General features: G+C 54.9%; 2 protein-coding genes across 2 annotated transcripts; both read left to right on the top strand.

Annotated features, from left to right (window-relative positions):
• Positions 1–1,499: 1,499 nt before the first annotated feature.
• Positions 1,500–12,403, top strand: GCG54_00011381 (Cell pattern formation-associated protein STUA; the record flags this gene model as incomplete). Its single annotated transcript, XM_045411286.1, has 5 exons — positions 1,500–1,565; positions 8,516–8,849; positions 10,084–10,839; positions 10,893–11,025; positions 11,083–12,403. 5 exons carry the CDS (start codon positions 1,500–1,502, stop codon positions 12,401–12,403), a joined length of 2,610 nt encoding a protein of 869 aa, XP_045268344.1.
• A 1,401-nt stretch (positions 12,404–13,804) lies between these two features.
• On the top strand, positions 13,805–15,886 carry GCG54_00011380 (uncharacterized protein; the record flags this gene model as incomplete). The annotated part of the gene is made up of 2 exons (XM_045411285.1): positions 13,805–14,182; positions 14,240–15,886. The coding sequence occupies 2 exons, from the start codon at positions 13,805–13,807 to the stop codon at positions 15,884–15,886; spliced, it is 2,025 nt and encodes a 674-aa protein (XP_045268343.1).
• Positions 15,887–16,759: the final 873 nt, after the last annotated feature.

The raw sequence follows: 16,759 nt of genomic DNA, 5'->3' as shown, positions 1-16,759 counted from the left end.
GGTTGTCATCATGTCTCTAGAACGCAGACACACGCCTCGGCTGTGCCTTGAACCGTTTGGACTTTAGAGAGTCAGATTTGATGGGCGACTGAGACTGAGACGGTGGAAATGGTGTTTGCGAGTCTCAATAGCGCGCGCATCAACGGTGTCTAGAAATGCGCCCTATCTGACATGAGCTTCTGAGTGCTATGTAGGGCTAGACATAGCCTGATGACCCTTGGTGCGGGATAAGCATCCAGTATGCCCACATGGATGCAGCTGCATGCATTGCTCGGCTTGCGGACCTTGAAGAGGTCGGATAGCAAGGATTGGTCGCCATCTCGACCTCGGCGTCATTTGCCTCCCCCCCGATTCCTGCCTTTGGATTGGGAGGAGGTATGAGGACTGAGCGGGTTGGATCTTTGCCTTCTACTGCATGAAGCTAGAGAGAAAACTTTGTACGCCGTGTGGAGTCGACTTCGTGGTGTGCCTTTCCTTCTCTTCTCATCGCCATCATCGGCTAGCCATAGCCACTGTGGTCGTTGGTGGCGTCTTGTTTCACAGGTTCTAGTCGCTGTTGTGCGTGGAATGATGGCCGGGATTGTCAGGCTTGCTTCTAGGTCTTCATTGACACCCAGGAGCAAAACAGTCGAAAGCAGGATGCCAAAGCCTGCGATCATTGAACCATGCCGTCCCGAACTGCAGAAATACTGCATTGCAGAATGCTGAAAATCTGAGGTTCTCGTCATGAAATTCCTTCACTGTCGTTCCTAGGTTGCCTTGGTGCCGAACCAAGCAAATACCGTCTGCCAGCCTTTCGTGTGGTGGCCGTCTGGGAACCGCGACGATCAAGCCGTAGGAAGCCTCAAGAACTGGAGGTCCTGAACACCATTCAGGAGTTTGCCGGCGGACTACCCCATTTGCAGCTCTTATGGCGAGCCTGTTCACATCGTACCTTTAAAGTGCTCATAGATCTTCATCAGTCCGTCGCCACAGGCTCAGTTGGGCGCGCAGACACCTGCCTTGCGCATGAATGTCGCGAATTTTAGGATTAAGAAACGAGGACGCATCATGATCCCGCAATAGAAATCGGCCCAGGATATGTACTGGGAGTTAGATGTCGATCTCGCAACCAGATGGTGGCTACCCACCTTGACCTTCGGGAGATATGGACATGCATTTCGACTGTAGCTACAGGCGCAAGCTGCCAAACCCGACTGAACCCGCATGCTTTGACCGTCATCTTGATTGGGCTGAGTGCGACTGACAATGCAGGTCCAGGTCCGACGAACTGCACCAGAGGTCTGGGAAGCCGGGAACCGGTCCGTGTTGAAGTAAACTCAATTGAAGAGTTTGGGGCATAAACGGCAGACATGCACGTCTCGATCCCCATGCTGCAGATTTGGAAACGCGTAAAGCATGCGGCACAAGCCTGCTTGACAGAACTGTGCAGTGTGGCGCAGAACGCTTCGCAGAGCCTCTCCGCTCCGCGAACATCTTCGCGATGAGAAGGAGGCACGATGGAGCCCGAGAAGTCCCAGCCGGATTTCACTCCGACCCGATTCATGATGCTGCAGTCGGACAAGGTCCGTGACTTCGAGATTGGAGATAGAGATTGTGGATTGTCGGGGTGTTTGCAACCCGCCGCGATACGCTCGCACGTTAGAGTGGATTCCTCAGACCCTTGAGTCCTGGACCATCCAAGGGTCAGGGCTGTGGACGACAGCGAATTATCCAAGGCGCAAAAGATTCATCTTTCTGATTATTACTAACAACACCGAAAATTGGCGGGGTAAGAGACGCAGCGAGTGGGGTGTGATGAAGGAGTGCGTGTGTTCTATCTGTGGGTAGGTAAGCAAGCCTGCGGTCGCTCTGTGACGCAAGGTTCCAGTCAAATGGCGGGGATGGATGTGTCGAATGTGGTCGAGTGATGCGGATAGATACGTGGCCGGGCAAAACCACACAAGACGATCTGCCAGGTCGAGACCGAGAAAGATGGCGTGTGGCCCGTACTCCGTAGACCGGATTTGCCAACCAATGGATGCCGACGGAATTTGGCCTGACTGGAGTTGATGGGCGGCGCCCCGTTGAGTTTGGAAAAAGCAAGCAGCCAGTCAGTACATTGAAAGTTGGCTGTCGAGACTGGGCTGTCCAGCCATTGCGAGATTTCCGACGAGATACGGATGACGAGTGTCCGCTCTCAGGACCAAGCTCTGTAATAGCCAAAGCAGCCAAGCGAGTCCAGACACTAAGAATACCAACCTCGGATGGAGGGCGAGGCAGGCAAGGGGGGTGTGAGAGGCCAGGACTCAGGTCTTAGGGCCGGTGGTGTTTCTTTCTTTTTCCAGGCCTTGGCAGCCGTTGGTTGTCGTCGGCGGCGGCCGTTCGTCCAGTGGAGATGTGGTGCGTGTCTTCTGAGTCTGAAGAGACTGTCTCGCCGGTGTGAAGCGAGCCATGGCCCATGAGCGCTGGAGAAGGCACGGAGGATGGGCTGAAAAGCTCGGACTCGAGGAGGATCCGTGAGGGTCGAAATGGGGCCGGCGGAGCGAGTAGGCCCAGGCAGGATGGAGAGGTGGCAGGTAAACGAGTTAGACGAATGACATGGTCTGTCTGGTCTCTGGCCCAGAGAGACCTTTGCTCGTGGCCCGTGGTGTCGATGTTTGCTGAGGTGCTGGGTAGTGAGAGGCTGGGTGGGAGCACCCCGGCCCCGGAGTAGCAGCAAATGGCCTGCATCGGTACCGACAAGCACCGGGCTTCTCGTGGGCCACGGATAGGCAGACCTGCGGTAGACATCGACCAATGTCTTAGGTCCTAGGTCCTGGGCCGACGCCTTGGGGTTGCAAAGAGCCGTCGCAGGCTCGGGTTCGCGAGGCCTAGTGGAAGGGCATGTCTTGGTCCATGGCCTCGGTGGACTATCAAGTCCAGAAATAAGTTCGGGTCGAGGACGCAGGTTAGATGCTAAGCGACCTGTGTCGGGTCTCTGACAAGAACGGACGGCGGGACAGAAAACAGCCAGTGGATGGTCCCGGATGACAACTCTTTGCGGCGGCGGAGACGGTGTTATCGGTCAGGCCCGCGTGTGTTGGGTTGAAATTTGTAAGGGAGTCTAGAGTCCCCCGTATGTGATAAATTAACAAGGCATTTTGTGCAACGGAAATCGATTGGCTGAGGAGTTGCGCGGGACGACCGGAAAGTGTTGAATTGAATTTTCGTCGGATGCCAATGCTTTGGTGGTTGATCATTATCAAAGAGAGTTGCTGGACCCTGGGAACTCTGCTCGTCTGGAGTGGCCTGGTCTGGGCTGTCCCCTACCCGGAATCGTCTTCAGTGTCCAGGCTGCTGCTCTGCGCGGCTATCCTTCTTCTCGGTGGCTGCCCTTGCCGGCTTGCTCACAACGCGACAGCCTCACAGCTGTCTTGCCCTGCTTCCTTCCCACGACGGTGGAGAGCGCTGAAAGAGAAAGTGGAACTGTGAAAGGGCAATCACAGTGGAGACGGTAGGTTGGGATGGAAAGAACCCATGCATCACCACCTCGTCCACCTCGTTCAACCACACCAGGCGGATAGGCGGTGGCTGGCAGTTGCGCCGGGGTCGGAAGGAAGGAAGGAGGCAAGGAGCAAGGAGCAGGGAGGCAGGAGCAGGGAGGCAAGGAGCTCTTTCTCAGCGATGACCAACAGCCAGCCGAAGCAAAGTCGAGGAAAGAAACCATGTCAAGTCACGCCTACTCTGTACGGATACTCTTCTTGCCTTGCCGCCATTACGTAGGTACCTGTCCAATCCCTACAATTTCGCTCCAGTTTCCCTTCGTGATCTCGGCGGATCTGGAGTTGCTGTTGCTGTTGCTGCGTTTTCCCAAAACTGAACCATCACCACCAGCACAGCACGCCTTGCAAGTTGCCGGGCCTCGTCATGCCTGCCCGCCCACCCGCTCGCTGTTACCTTCCATGCCATTATCGTGCTTCAGGTAGGCGCTGTCCCTGTTCTCTCCACTGATTCATGCTCCCCAGACTGTACCTGCTTACCTTGCTAGGCGCAGTGAACACACGCCTCGACCAGAGGTTATCCATGGATCTATGCTCCAGGCGACTTCCTTCCTTGTCCGCCTCTGCCAGGAGCCCAGGGAACCCCCTCATCATCCATCTCGGTCGGCGCGGCTGCCAGACCAAGAACGGCTACCCAGACCAACCTGTCTAATCACACTCGTTTCTTTTTGTCTTCCTTGTCGTTTCATTGTCTCACACCGGCGAGTCCTTTCACCCAGCTCTTATACGCGACCGGCGCCTCGCTCCTCCAATTCAACGTGGTCTCGCTCGTCCAAACGGCCGCCTTCAAATTCCGTACCTTGCCGTGTCATCGCCCGAAAGATGGGTCCTGATCGCTCATCATGCATATCACACATGTACGCAGCACGCAGCACGCAGGCATCGGGTACGGATTCCTCCTCACAGATATCTAAGTCTGCGAGCAACTCAATTTTACTGGTATTGAGACAAGCCAACGGCAACGAGGGCGGCGCTAAACATAGACGAGAAAGCCGCTGTATTCCGCTGTCTTTTTCTGCAACACCGCCAGCAACTTCAACACACAAAACACGCACTCTTGGTTCAATGAGCTCCCATCTCTCGGAGACCCGCACTGCTTATCGACCCAAAGGCCGAGCAGCCTGCCTGGGGAAGGACAAACTCGAAGCAAGACAGGGTCAGCCAAGGTAGCGTTACAAGATCTGCCTTTTGACATGCGCATGGCCCTCTGCCGCACAGTGCAGCACGTCTGTGCTTCAGCGTCAATGTCGGGAACCCCAGCAGCGCACTAAGATCAGAGATCCATCAGGGAGCTGCGATGGCTAACGCAAGGTGGCCAAGGACCAAGGTACATACATCTATCTCACTGTCAAGGCTTTGCCCGCTTTGCCGCCCATGATCCAAGGCGCCCCAGAGTCGTTTTCTAGGCTCGGCAATCGTCGACGAACGAGCATTTTGGCTCCCCGTACTACCAAGTTGGCGTTGTGCTTGGAGGCAGAAAAGAAGCGTCGAGAAGACAACCAACCAGCACTGACGTCCGCCAAATGCCTTGGTTTACCTTTCTCCCTGTCTCTTCGCCCTCCCTTCTCTTCGGGGGTACTCGGGTCAACGCTACTGCCTATTTGCTCTAACGGGTTCTGAATTCGAGCGCTCAGCTGCCTTGCCACACTGCCAGACTCTGCTGATGACCTTGCAAGAAGCTGGCTCCTTCAGACGTGGTCTTAGGATTTTTTCCGACGTGGACGCGTGAACCATACTTCCGCCGACCGGATGACACAGAGGGGTCAGAACCCCAAACTTGCGACGGAACACTTAGCATTTGGGATAGCAGACCCGAAAACATCATGTGCCACTGGCATACAACACTGGTGTCTCGGCGGGCTTGAAACCGAACAACAAAGATGACAATAATAACATACCCGGGGAATGGGATACTCGCATTGTCAAGTCCGAGGCCCGAGGCGGATCAAATAACGGATCAGGAGCACGGCCGAGGGGGACATTGTTAATAGGGCCATGGGCAGAGGCCATGTACCTTTTGTATGTCCTACCTCGCCTCGCCGCGTCAACCGCTGCTACCGCTGCGCTGAGCAGTCTGTTGTTTGGCCGCTGTGACCTTTTCAGCGCCCTTCAACAGCGACTACGAGTGTTTTGGGTCTGTCCAAATGCTGAGATATCAAAGTCGTCGTTGTGGTTGTTTAGGTGACGAAAGCCTCTCAAGACTTCCCGCAATATGGACAACTCGTACAGTGGGGCCGTTGATGGCATTTGGCCTCGACTGTGCGGTGGACAGAACGATTCGAAATGTTTCTTGAATGTGTCCATTGCATGGCTTGAGGCGTGGGGCGGAGAGGTTGTGCTGTCCAGGTCAACGACAGCCAGCCTCAAGTGTCGCGCAATAAGACAGCCAGTGAACTGCAAGTCGAGACAAGATTCAAGCCGAGCAGGGCCGAAGACATCGGATTGGCTGCTTGGAAATTCAAGTCGCCGTTCAATCTTTCCACACAACAGCTGGCACATACCCAAAACCTACTTCGTGCGTCCAAGAGAAAGACAGGAGATGCACAAGCAACCCGGGACGCAGCATCAGAACGATGGCATATCATGTTGGCGGCCCGCCCATCTTCACTCGCTGTTCATCCAGCAACCCCCGCTCTCTGTCCGTCGGCATTGAGAAGGGTTCTGGTATCTTTGACCTGTAGCGTAAGAAACGAAGTGTCGGTCGACATTGGGTGCGTTGGTCCACGGGTTGGTCCAGGACTCCAGTCCAGTCCACACATACACGTCCACGTCCCCGTTCAGTCGCAGTTGCGGTCGGGTGGTGAGTTACTCACGCTTGTATCGGTACCTCACTTGTACAGGCACTTGGAATTCCGGGGTCATTGAGCTGGAGATGCCATCCCGTTTGTGTCTTCTGTGCTGCGGGCACCACTTTTGAGCTCTTCTTTCCGCTCTGCGCGTAATTGACGCTGTGTCTTTTCTCGTTTGGCTATGCCTTCGTCGCACGCCAAAGCTCCATCATGTCGTCCGTCCGCTCCAAGCTATCTAGCCTTGCCTTGCCAGACCAGCAGGTGTAGATAGCGAGAGGGATAGCAGGTCAGAAGTGTCTTCTGAAAGACCGACAGGCCGACCGCGACTGACTGGGGTGGTGGGCTTGACCTCAGGCCATGGGCCCCCTGGTTGAAGCCAACAGACCCCTCTCCGGCTGGTGCTACCTTGCTCCTCACACACCCCTCGAGCAAAGAGGGCAAGAAAAAGACGACAACGGATCCCATGTCCAGTAAGCAGCGCTCGCGCTTCACGCCATCTGGACTGGCTACACGCCCCCTCCTTTGGGAGCCAGCCAGAGCCAGCGAGAGTTCCAGGGCCCTTCAAGCTGATCCACCGAACGGCGACGGCTAGCTTGCCGGTACCACCCTTCGAGGGCTCAGGTAGCTAGCTAGCTGAGAATTCACTTGACACCACGCTCCAGCCCGACACAGTGGTCAAGACCGAAGAAGAGACGAAATCACTCCAGACAGAGAGGCAGAAGGAGGCGAAGACCGACGGCAAGATCGCTTACCGACGCAATTGCGGCGGATAAGCTGAAGCACCCGACTGAGGAGTTTTGGAGAAGTCCAAGGACGATGGGAAACAGAAAGTGTCGCTAACTAAGGCAAGTCACGGCGTAGGGTGCTTCGTGGACAGATACCAGGTCCATAGCAGGTGAGGTACCTCTCAACTAGCGGAACACTGGACGATGGCGCTCAGAACCTACGCGGGAGGGGAAAGAAAAAAAAAAGAAGAGACAGCAATTGCGAGCGAGTCAATGTCTCCACTTGTATTCCACAGAGGCTTCCGCTGATTCTTCTCATTGAACACAGGACAAGTCAAAAAGGCAAAACAAAAAAAAGTGTATTATTGAGATTTCGTCCGCACATGGGGATATGTCCAAACACACAATGTAGAAATGGTATCCGTCCAAACAGACGGGAGCCAAAAGCCACATGGGCCGAACATGGCGATGACCGAGCAAAACAACAAAACATGAATGGCGACCTTTCGTATGGAGGAGAGGGCTCGAGAGGTGTGGGATTGACGACGATATCTGGATGGTAACTACAGAGAGCTCGCAGTGGGAAGAGCCGGCCGGTGAACGAACCACAGGCGCGGTAGCCCCGGTCCCCAAGAGTCGAACCCGAATCCTCCCAGGAAGCGTAGCGAGCGCATACCGCCGTACCTAGGTCGAGTTCCCAGCGGACGGAGCAGAACAGAGCAGAGCAGAGCACTCTAGGGTTCTGTGTGCAAAGAAGCATACCTGGTATGGTGTGTCGGATGTAGGTACTCAGGTACCTGGGCTGGCAGTTCTCTCCGTCCAGAAAACAGAGCAGCTCGCCCAGGCACTGGATACGTACCTTGCTTGGCTCTCCATGGCGCTCCCTGCACCGCTTGTCCGTGGTCAAGTTTCCAAGCTACACGCCCTCCTCCCTCGTCTCTCACTCTCTCTTTCTCTGGTCTGCCCCTCCCTCCTCTGGTCCTCCTTCTCCTCCTTCCATCCCATGAGTACCAAGTACTTCCCCTTTGCCGTTGCCCTCAACTCGCACCCTACCTTGGGCAGGTAAGGTAGGTGCGGATGCCTACCAATTGCTGCCCATGACTGGTGGCCCCTCCCACCCCGGTCGACGGACAGTCCACTCACCCAGCAGCGAGCGGCGAGGAAGAAGAGTAGCCACCAAACCCACCACTCTCTGTGCTTCCTCGCACCCCGGGCAGGCCCTCTCTCGCCTGTGCCTCTTCCAATCTAGCGTAAACCAACCTTGTCGACCACCGCCGCTCCGCACCGCACCGCATTGCACCGCTCGCTGCAAGTATCGATGGTACATACGGCCGCCTCTGCTCTGCGGTGTTTTTGCCTCGCACCATGTACCCCAGTACTCTTGGTGGTCCCCTTCTCCGCCCATTGCCATCTCTCTTTGACTGACACTTAGCAGGCAGGCACGGATAGGTCCTTTCTACGCGATACCTGACCTTGCCAGAGGGCAACGGGCTCTGGCGCTCGCTCGCTCGCCCTTCCTCTCTTTTGCTCCGGCTACCTTACCGTGCCAGTGCCATTGCCAGTGCTACAGCTGCTGTTGCTGCTGGCTGCCACCATTACCACCGCCACGACAACCACCACACCATCCAATACATGCCTCTTTGCTCTGCTCGATCGCTCGTCCGTCCCCAACCCGCCTTTCGCAGCCGGAGTACCCACGGTCTTCTGCTCTGTTGGAGCTGGAGCTGGACCTGCCCTTGGACATGACCTAAGCCGTGGCATCCCCGTACCGCAGTACCGCAGCCCGCAGCCCGCACCGCTCTGCGGATACCGCAGTACCCCAGTCGAGTTGGTACCTACGTCCCGTCCCCTCTCAACACCTGGTCCACGTCCTGCAGCACCCTGGCTTTACCTTGCCTACCTTGACCTTAGCTGCACCGGTTGGGGGCGTGGACGTATGATCTTGGGGACCGTAGTCTGTAGATGGGGTGGAGGGACTTCGACCTGCCTCCTCTTCTTTTCTCTCACCACCGAAAACAAAACCTTCCCACGCCCGGCTTCTTTCTTTTCCTTCTACCTCTCACGACTCCACCAACCACCTCCAATATTTCCTTAGGACAGCCCAAGAGGCGAGGACGGTAAGCTTGAACCCAAACTTCTTCTATGCTCCCAATGCCTCTTCACCAGCCCTCCTGCCCTTTCCCATAAGCGCCATCTCAAAACGAAAAGCCCTTGGTTTGGTTTCCATTCCTGCATCTCCTCTGCTGCTGCACCCTCCACCCCCATCTTACACGCCAACTCTAGCTGATGTACCTGCATTAGAAGAGTTGGGTGAGCTCGACGAAGAGAGAAAAACAAAAAACCAACGACCTCGCTCGAAGCCCACGATTTGTTGTCTGGTCTCTGCTCAAGTGTTTGTGTGCTGCTCGTTCGGTACCTCTGCTTCGATAAGACCTTTCATACAAACGGCCTCCACCGCCTGTTACTCAGCTCCCCATTTCACAAGAAAAAAGGGCCATTCTCTCGCTTCCTACCGTCACCGTCCTCGGCGCCTTCGTGCAACCTGCCAAGCAAGTAAAGAACAAGAGGTCAACCCAATCTCTTGTATTTACTCTGCCCTTCGACGACCGACGTCTGAAGACCACTCTCTGTTCGACCTCACCAATACGAAATAGCCATTGCAATAGCTCCCACGGCTTGCCACATCAGATGCTAACGTTACTGAAGCTCTGATTTCTTTTTTCACGACTGCTTACGACGCCCACGACCGTCCTGATCTGTTTCCACTCAAGAAAAGTTCTCGTACCACGGTTATCGTTCCATCTTGCCTGGTAGCACCCTCACCGCTCGAACAACCCGACGGTTTTTTTTTTTTTTGCGCCGTCAAATTTCGCCAACTGATTCCAACTGCGCTGTCGACTGCGCCGATTGGAAAGGTCAATTTGACTTGAACAACGCTCGACGCCTGGGAAGACAATTGCTGCTCTTTCCACGCTTGTGTGTTTTTTCAGCTGTCGTAGTCCAGAGGCTCGCTTCGCGACTCGGACTCCACTGACTGTCTGGCGTCAGGTACGAACCTTCGGGGCAACACCGTGAAGCTGGATCTACCGTCGATTTCTCAAGTGCAAACCCGGGGACCGACCGACGTGTCGTACTATAACAACTACGCAGCCCAGAGGTACATGAGCAGCGAGAGAGTGCCGTCTCTGCCATTGCCAAATTCGCACCAGGCATACTCGTCGGGTACCTCGTCACCCCGGGTCAGCTCTATTGGGTCCGCCTCAAGCTCGCACGCCTCGCAGTCGTCCTTCACCTCGGCCGCATCCTCCAACGGCCCCAAGACCCCCTCTCCTACTCTGCCCATCACCGCTACCATTCCTGGTTCCTCAAGCCAGCAGGTCGGTGCATACGATAGCTACCCCGCCATGAATCAACCCGCTGCCGACATGTATTACTCGCAACACATGTCCGCTGGACAGGCGCCGCCGCCCCAGACCGTCACCTCTGGCGCCATGTCTTACCACTCACAGCACCCGCCGTTACAACCGACTCATATGCCCCAGTACGCCCCGCAACCCCAGTACTCCCAGTATGGCTACGCCAATGGTTTGACCTCGCCCCAGAGTGCGCAACCTGCTAGCCAGATGGGCCAAAACGTCCTTCCTTTGCCTGGTGTAGCAACCCAAGGCTTCCAAGGCTTTGACACCACCGGACAGGTTGCTCCCCCAGGAATGAAGCCCAGAGTGACAGCTACGCTGTGGGAAGACGAGGGCAGTCTGTGTTTCCAGGTCGAGGCCCGCGGTATCTGTGTCGCGCGCCGTGAGGGTAAGTTGCATTGCCATGCCACATTAGAACTGCAATCGTTGACACCATTGCAGACAACCACATGATCAATGGCACCAAGCTTCTCAACGTTGCTGGTATGACCCGTGGTCGCAGAGACGGCATTCTCAAGAGCGAAAAAGTGAGACATGTTGTCAAGATTGGCCCCATGCATTTGAAGGGTGTCTGGTAAGTTGAGCTCAGCAAAGACGCGTCTACTGCCGAGTTCCAGCTAACGTGACGCAGGATTCCGTTTGAGAGGGCACTCGACTTCGCCAACAAGGAGAAGATCACAGAGCTCCTGTACCCGCTGTTCGTTCACAACATTGGTGCTTTGCTGTACCACCCCACGAACCAGACCCGCACCAACCAGGTCATGGCTGCTGCTGAACGCCGCAAGCAAGAACAGAACCAAATGCGCGGAGCTCCTCAGACCGGTGCCCCTGGGCTGCCCTCCATTCAGCAACATCATCACCACATGAGCTTGCCCGGGCCCCAGCAGTCGCTGCCGTCCCACGCTCAAATGGGACGTCCCTCGCTTGATCGCGCGCACACCTTCCCCACGCCGCCGACTAGCGCTTCCAGCGTCATGGGCGGAAACATGAACGCTTCAGACAGCGGATTCCAGTGGGCACAGGGTCAGGGAATGGGCAGCGCTCAAGGCGCCAACCCAATGTCCATCGATACCGGCTTGAGCAACGCGCGGTCAATGCCCGCAACCCCGGCTTCCACACCCCCGGGAACGACTATTCAGAACATGCAATCTTATCAGTCCGGCGCGCAACAGTACGACAACTCGCGACCGATGTATAACCCTTCCACCCAGCAGTCACCGTACCAAGCTACCACTCCTGCTTCTCAAGATCGCCCTGTTTACGGCCAAACCGACCCGTACGCTAAGAACGACATGGGACCTCCGACAACACGCCCCGCAACTTCTGGCGCTCCTCAGGACCAGAAACCCGCCAACGGTATTATTCACGCTGATCAATCCGGTGGTCAACCTGCCGGGGATGAGGAAGCTGAGCACGACCATGATGCTGAATACACCCATGACAGTGGCGCGTATGACGCCAGCCGTGCTTCCTACAACTACTCTGCTCCTGCCGTCGGAAACCTACCTGCTGAACATCAGCACCTCTCCCCTGAGATGACCGGCTCGCCGAGTCACCCGCCTGCGTCTGGTCGCGCAACTCCCCGCACAGCTGCTGCTCCTCAACCATACTACTCCCAGCAAGCTGGTTACAACACCCCTCCGCGTGTACCCCAACAACCCTCAAGCAACTTGTATAATGTAATGAGTAACGACCGTGGAACTGCTGCTGGAGCCGGAACCGGCGATGTTTACCAGCCCCAAGCCGATATGGGATCCATGTCAAACGGATACGCTTCCCAGATGAACGGTGCCGGCGGCATCAAGCGCGGGCGCGATGAAGACGACGATCTGCAGCGCCCATCAAGCGGCGGCGGCATGGATCTCAAGCGTCGCAAAACCCTCTTGGACTCACAAGTCCCGGCCATGGCGTATGCCCCGCCTGTGATGGCCCAGCAGCCGCGACGAAGGTAAAAAAGAAACCTTCGCCGAGTCGATATTTTCCAACCTCTGCCGTTTGACACTTCATTCGAGGCGTTGTGGCTAAACCAGGGTACGAGACATGATCGGTCATGATCATCTGAATTGATGATCCAGAGGCATCTGAATGACGCTTCTCGTCGCTCCTTGCACACACCATTTTCTTATCTGTCTTTGTATTCGCGAGACGACTTTCCGCCATCAACGTCACACGATGACGATTGACGACTCTCCCTGATTTTAAATGCCCTCACGGCTGTACATGCTGATGACTGACGCTTGCATGGGGGAGGGACTTAATTCTAAAGACTCGGCTGTTATTCCTTTTCTTGTTTTTCTCACTGATCCTCGGGGCAACATACACACGTAAGAGACGGAGATTTGGGACCTCATGGCGCTTCCCTTCGCCTGTTATGAGCTCGGGCGAAGTAGCCACATTACCTTGAGGACTGATCACCTACATTACCTTGTTTCCGCTTTCCTTTTCTGTCTTGAATACAGGGGGATCTGGCACCGAGCGTGTCAAGGGAAGGATGATGACTTTATGATGAATTTTTATTCTTTCACAAAAAGTGTGAGACGTTGGGAACTGTCTCTTTAAGGTAACGACTTGACGAAACGGAAATAAAAAGCTATTGTTGCTTCAGAAGAAATTTGTTCATTTTGCTGTGACCCTCTCGCGTTAACTAGGTGATCATGCCCGCTGTGGTGCCAGTTCACAGCTGCATTGGAGCGCCAGACGGACATGACATGGATTCAACGTCGACATTGAATACTAGAATCCTCCGTAGACGACTTCCTGCCGATCTCCAGGCCTCCTGTCTTAGAACACCTCGATGAGAATATTCACGAAGGACCACACGAGACGAGAACATGTGGAGAGGCCTGTGAAATTCAAAATTAGGTATCACTCGCGCAGCGACTTCATATATGCTTAAACCATTGTTACCAGAAGTGTGGAATTTGTAGGTCCTTTTCGTCAGAATAACGAGACTATGAATCAATTCACATATGCGCAGTCGACGAGTGAAGACGTCGGTGTACTCCCGGTTAAACCCCGGGTGTGGGTGCTTTCCGAGGCAAGTAAGCCTGGGCTGAGGTGCCTATCTTCTTACTTTGCTACCCTTGCTACTGCGGGACGCGGTCAACTGCGTGACCACTGCTCCAAACTTGCGTGCGGTTGAAGCTGCCGTCTACATCCCCCTGCCAGTATACAGGATTACTTCCTGCGACGTCTTTTTTTTTATTTTTTTTATTCTTTGGCACATCTTTCGCATTGGCAACAGGCTTTTCTCCCCTCTTGATGATCACGAGAGAAGTAGCAACATAGCACGGCGCGGTCGGACTCAGCCATAAATCGCGATCGCCCACAAACTCCATCGACCAGCTCCAACGATGGCTACTCCGACTCAGATGAAGCATGCCGCTTCGCAACAAGGCCGGACACCTTCGCAGCTTGCTGCAGCGACACCACCGGTCTCGACACCCTTCTCAGCATCCCAGACCCATGCAGCCTTCTCCCCTAGGGGTCCTCGGTCTTCGCCTCAGCAGTTTAAGAAATCGCCTGCGACCTCGACTACTCTTATGGGACACCCTAATGGCGCTCTCAACTTCGACAGTCCGTCTGCCGCAGCAGCTATGGGCGCCCTTGGAATAAGCGGCGGATTGGATATTGGCTTGGATCATGTTGGTGTCGGAGGATTCGGTGGTCTGGGAGGAATAGGCGAGGATGACAAGATCAAGCGCCTGGATTCGGTCATTGATATTCTTGGGGTCAGTCAAACCTGTCAAACTGGTTCTGCGATGAAGACTGACTAATTTTCCATGCAGAAAGCGAAAGGACGAGTGAGCGAAGCGGGCCTCGAGCGACTGACCCTCCGTACAGGTCTTACTAGCATCTGGGACGAGCACCGGTCGCCCGACGGTAGGAAGACCAAGATGCTTGTCATAGCAGGACAGGCTCTGACGGTGGACATTGTCTTGAACAACAACGTTGTGGAGAACGTCTCGTTGACGTTCCCGGAGTCGGCACCAATCGTGACGAGGCACAAAGACCAAGCCGCCAAGATTCTACTCGAGGATCTCCAGCTTCGGCCGGACCAAAGTCCTCTGACCAAGACCCTGGACAAATTCTCTGAAAATCTGGAGCGCCTCGCAAATCTTGATAAGCTCAGTGTCATTCCCGGACTTGACTGCCAGGAGGCTCTGGCTGGCATATTTGAGAGCTTGGAGCGTCTCTTCCGTTGGGAGCTGTCGAAGCTGCAGGAAGATACCGCGATGGGCGGGAAGCCAGCGCGCTTTCTTCAAACCACAGTCATGTGCATGAAAAGCGGTCGCCCGATGATGCACGCCAGAGACATGGTCGGCCTCAGTGTCGAGTATTGGACGGAAAGACGTCATGTCATACCCAAGACGGAGACCGTCCGATACTGCGAGAAGCAAGAGAAGGTGTGGTCCATTCTCATAGGTTGCAAAGCGCTAGACGATGGAGAGTTATTCCCGCCCGTCCGCGTATCAGAGAACTGGATATCCCAAAAGGTTGTTGCTGAGCCTGGTCCAGACGACATCCTCGCTGGCGCATCGGGCATCGACTGGCAGGAACCAGAGGCGACGAGCCTCCCGCAAACCGACGACAACAAGGACAAAGGTATGGATATGGTGGGCCCAGATGGCAGTACACAAAGACTTCCGAAAGTCAAGTTTATTGCAACACTGGCCCCGCCAGTCATAGTGCCGCAATCCGTGTGGAACAACTTGCACAGCCTGACAGGCGCGGCGTCCCAACCTATGCTGGTCCCAATCCACACGTTTGACAGCATATCCTTCCCTATACCTGACGGAACCAACCACGATGCGAGCGAACTTCGTGTCATTTCTTGCCGGAGGGCGATACAGGTCCCGGGCGACGGCAACACAATCTCACGAAGACACAAGAACACGCTTCTCATTTACAAGCCAGTCTATGGACAGACCGTAACTGAGCTCTCCTTTTCTCACCCTCGACAACTTGTAGCCATGCTACCGATCCTTCGCCAGTATGCTCTGATATCAACACTGCTTGAGAGGAGCTTCGGTTCAGACATATCTGGACAGCCACTGCCTGTGAAGGACCAGTCCATCGATACGGTCGAGTCGACGACGACTACATCAGCTGAATACGAAATGTTCATGTCCAATAAGCTTGGAGACAGTGAACAGGAGTTGACAATCGATGTTGTCTTGACTGTACATCCGTCCGCTGGTTTACACGTCGTCTTCCCCTTCCGCAATGCGACCGCCAACGTTGACCTCCAGATCCAAGAGAATGGGCGCGTGCACATCGTATCACAAAATATCGTGCCCGCAGTTGATGAGGATGTAGCAGCAGCGGATAAGGGCAAACACAAGCAACTTACTCCGGAGGATCTGGGCAAGCTGCTCGAGGTGATGGAAGACCTCTGCTCCTGGGCAGAATGGATTCGGAGGAATCTTTCATAAGCCGTTGGACGCGCGATGAGGGTGAAGTGAACCACGGACAGACTTCATTGCCGGCTGCGGAGGGCTGTTTGTTTTTTTCTGTATAATTGATACCCAGCACATTATCTCTCTTTACTAGAGGCGTGGCATTCAAGGCTGGCATTCCTCGTATTGCACAGGGAGAAACTTCGATATCCAAGATATTGGGCTTCCTGGAGGGAGACGAGTCGATTTGATCGACAAAGAAACGGACAACCTTGGGGTCTGGTGGCGTTTGGATTATTGGCATGGTTGGCGCGGCTGGCTTGCGACTGCCGACGTCAAAGTGAACCCGAACAAAGGGTTCCGCTGAAGTGGGCTTGGTGTACCTTAGGTTCCTCCTCTTCCTCTAGTCCCCATTGCCCGTCAGCCCGCATCAACCGGGCTCAAAGAAGCAAGTTTATATAATGACGTCCTGTCTCGACGTGGAGGCTTCACATGGGTTAGGCCACCACTTTCAGTGTTGATCGATCGACCATCGTAGCAACTGACACCGCCAACCTCGTCTATCGAAAGTTTGCTAGGGAATATCACATGTGTAAGCAAGCCACGATACTGACGTTCGAACGTGTGGATGAATTCTTCCTTATCGAGAAACTCCTCACGGTCTATCCAGTCTATCGCGGTCAAACGCCGCTCTGCCTCATAAGCTGGCTGGTCCTGCTACTCGCTTTTGATTGATCTTCCCGCACCCGGGTGTTGGCATTTTACGTACTGCCATCTAAAGCCTTGGAATCTTTTTACCATGGTGGAATGTACCTACCCAATGGAATACGGGCGAACATGTCACTACTAGGAGGACAGGATGAAAATGATTGGAGAGAAACGTCTCTTAGCTATTTGCCATCGGTTTAT

Source organism: Colletotrichum gloeosporioides (assembly GCF_011800055.1).
Source record: "Colletotrichum gloeosporioides strain Lc1 chromosome Unknown consensus_17, whole genome shotgun sequence".
Classification (NCBI taxonomy): Eukaryota; Fungi; Ascomycota; class Sordariomycetes; order Glomerellales; family Glomerellaceae; genus Colletotrichum; species Colletotrichum gloeosporioides.
This window is presented reverse-complemented; position numbering and strand designations above follow the sequence as displayed.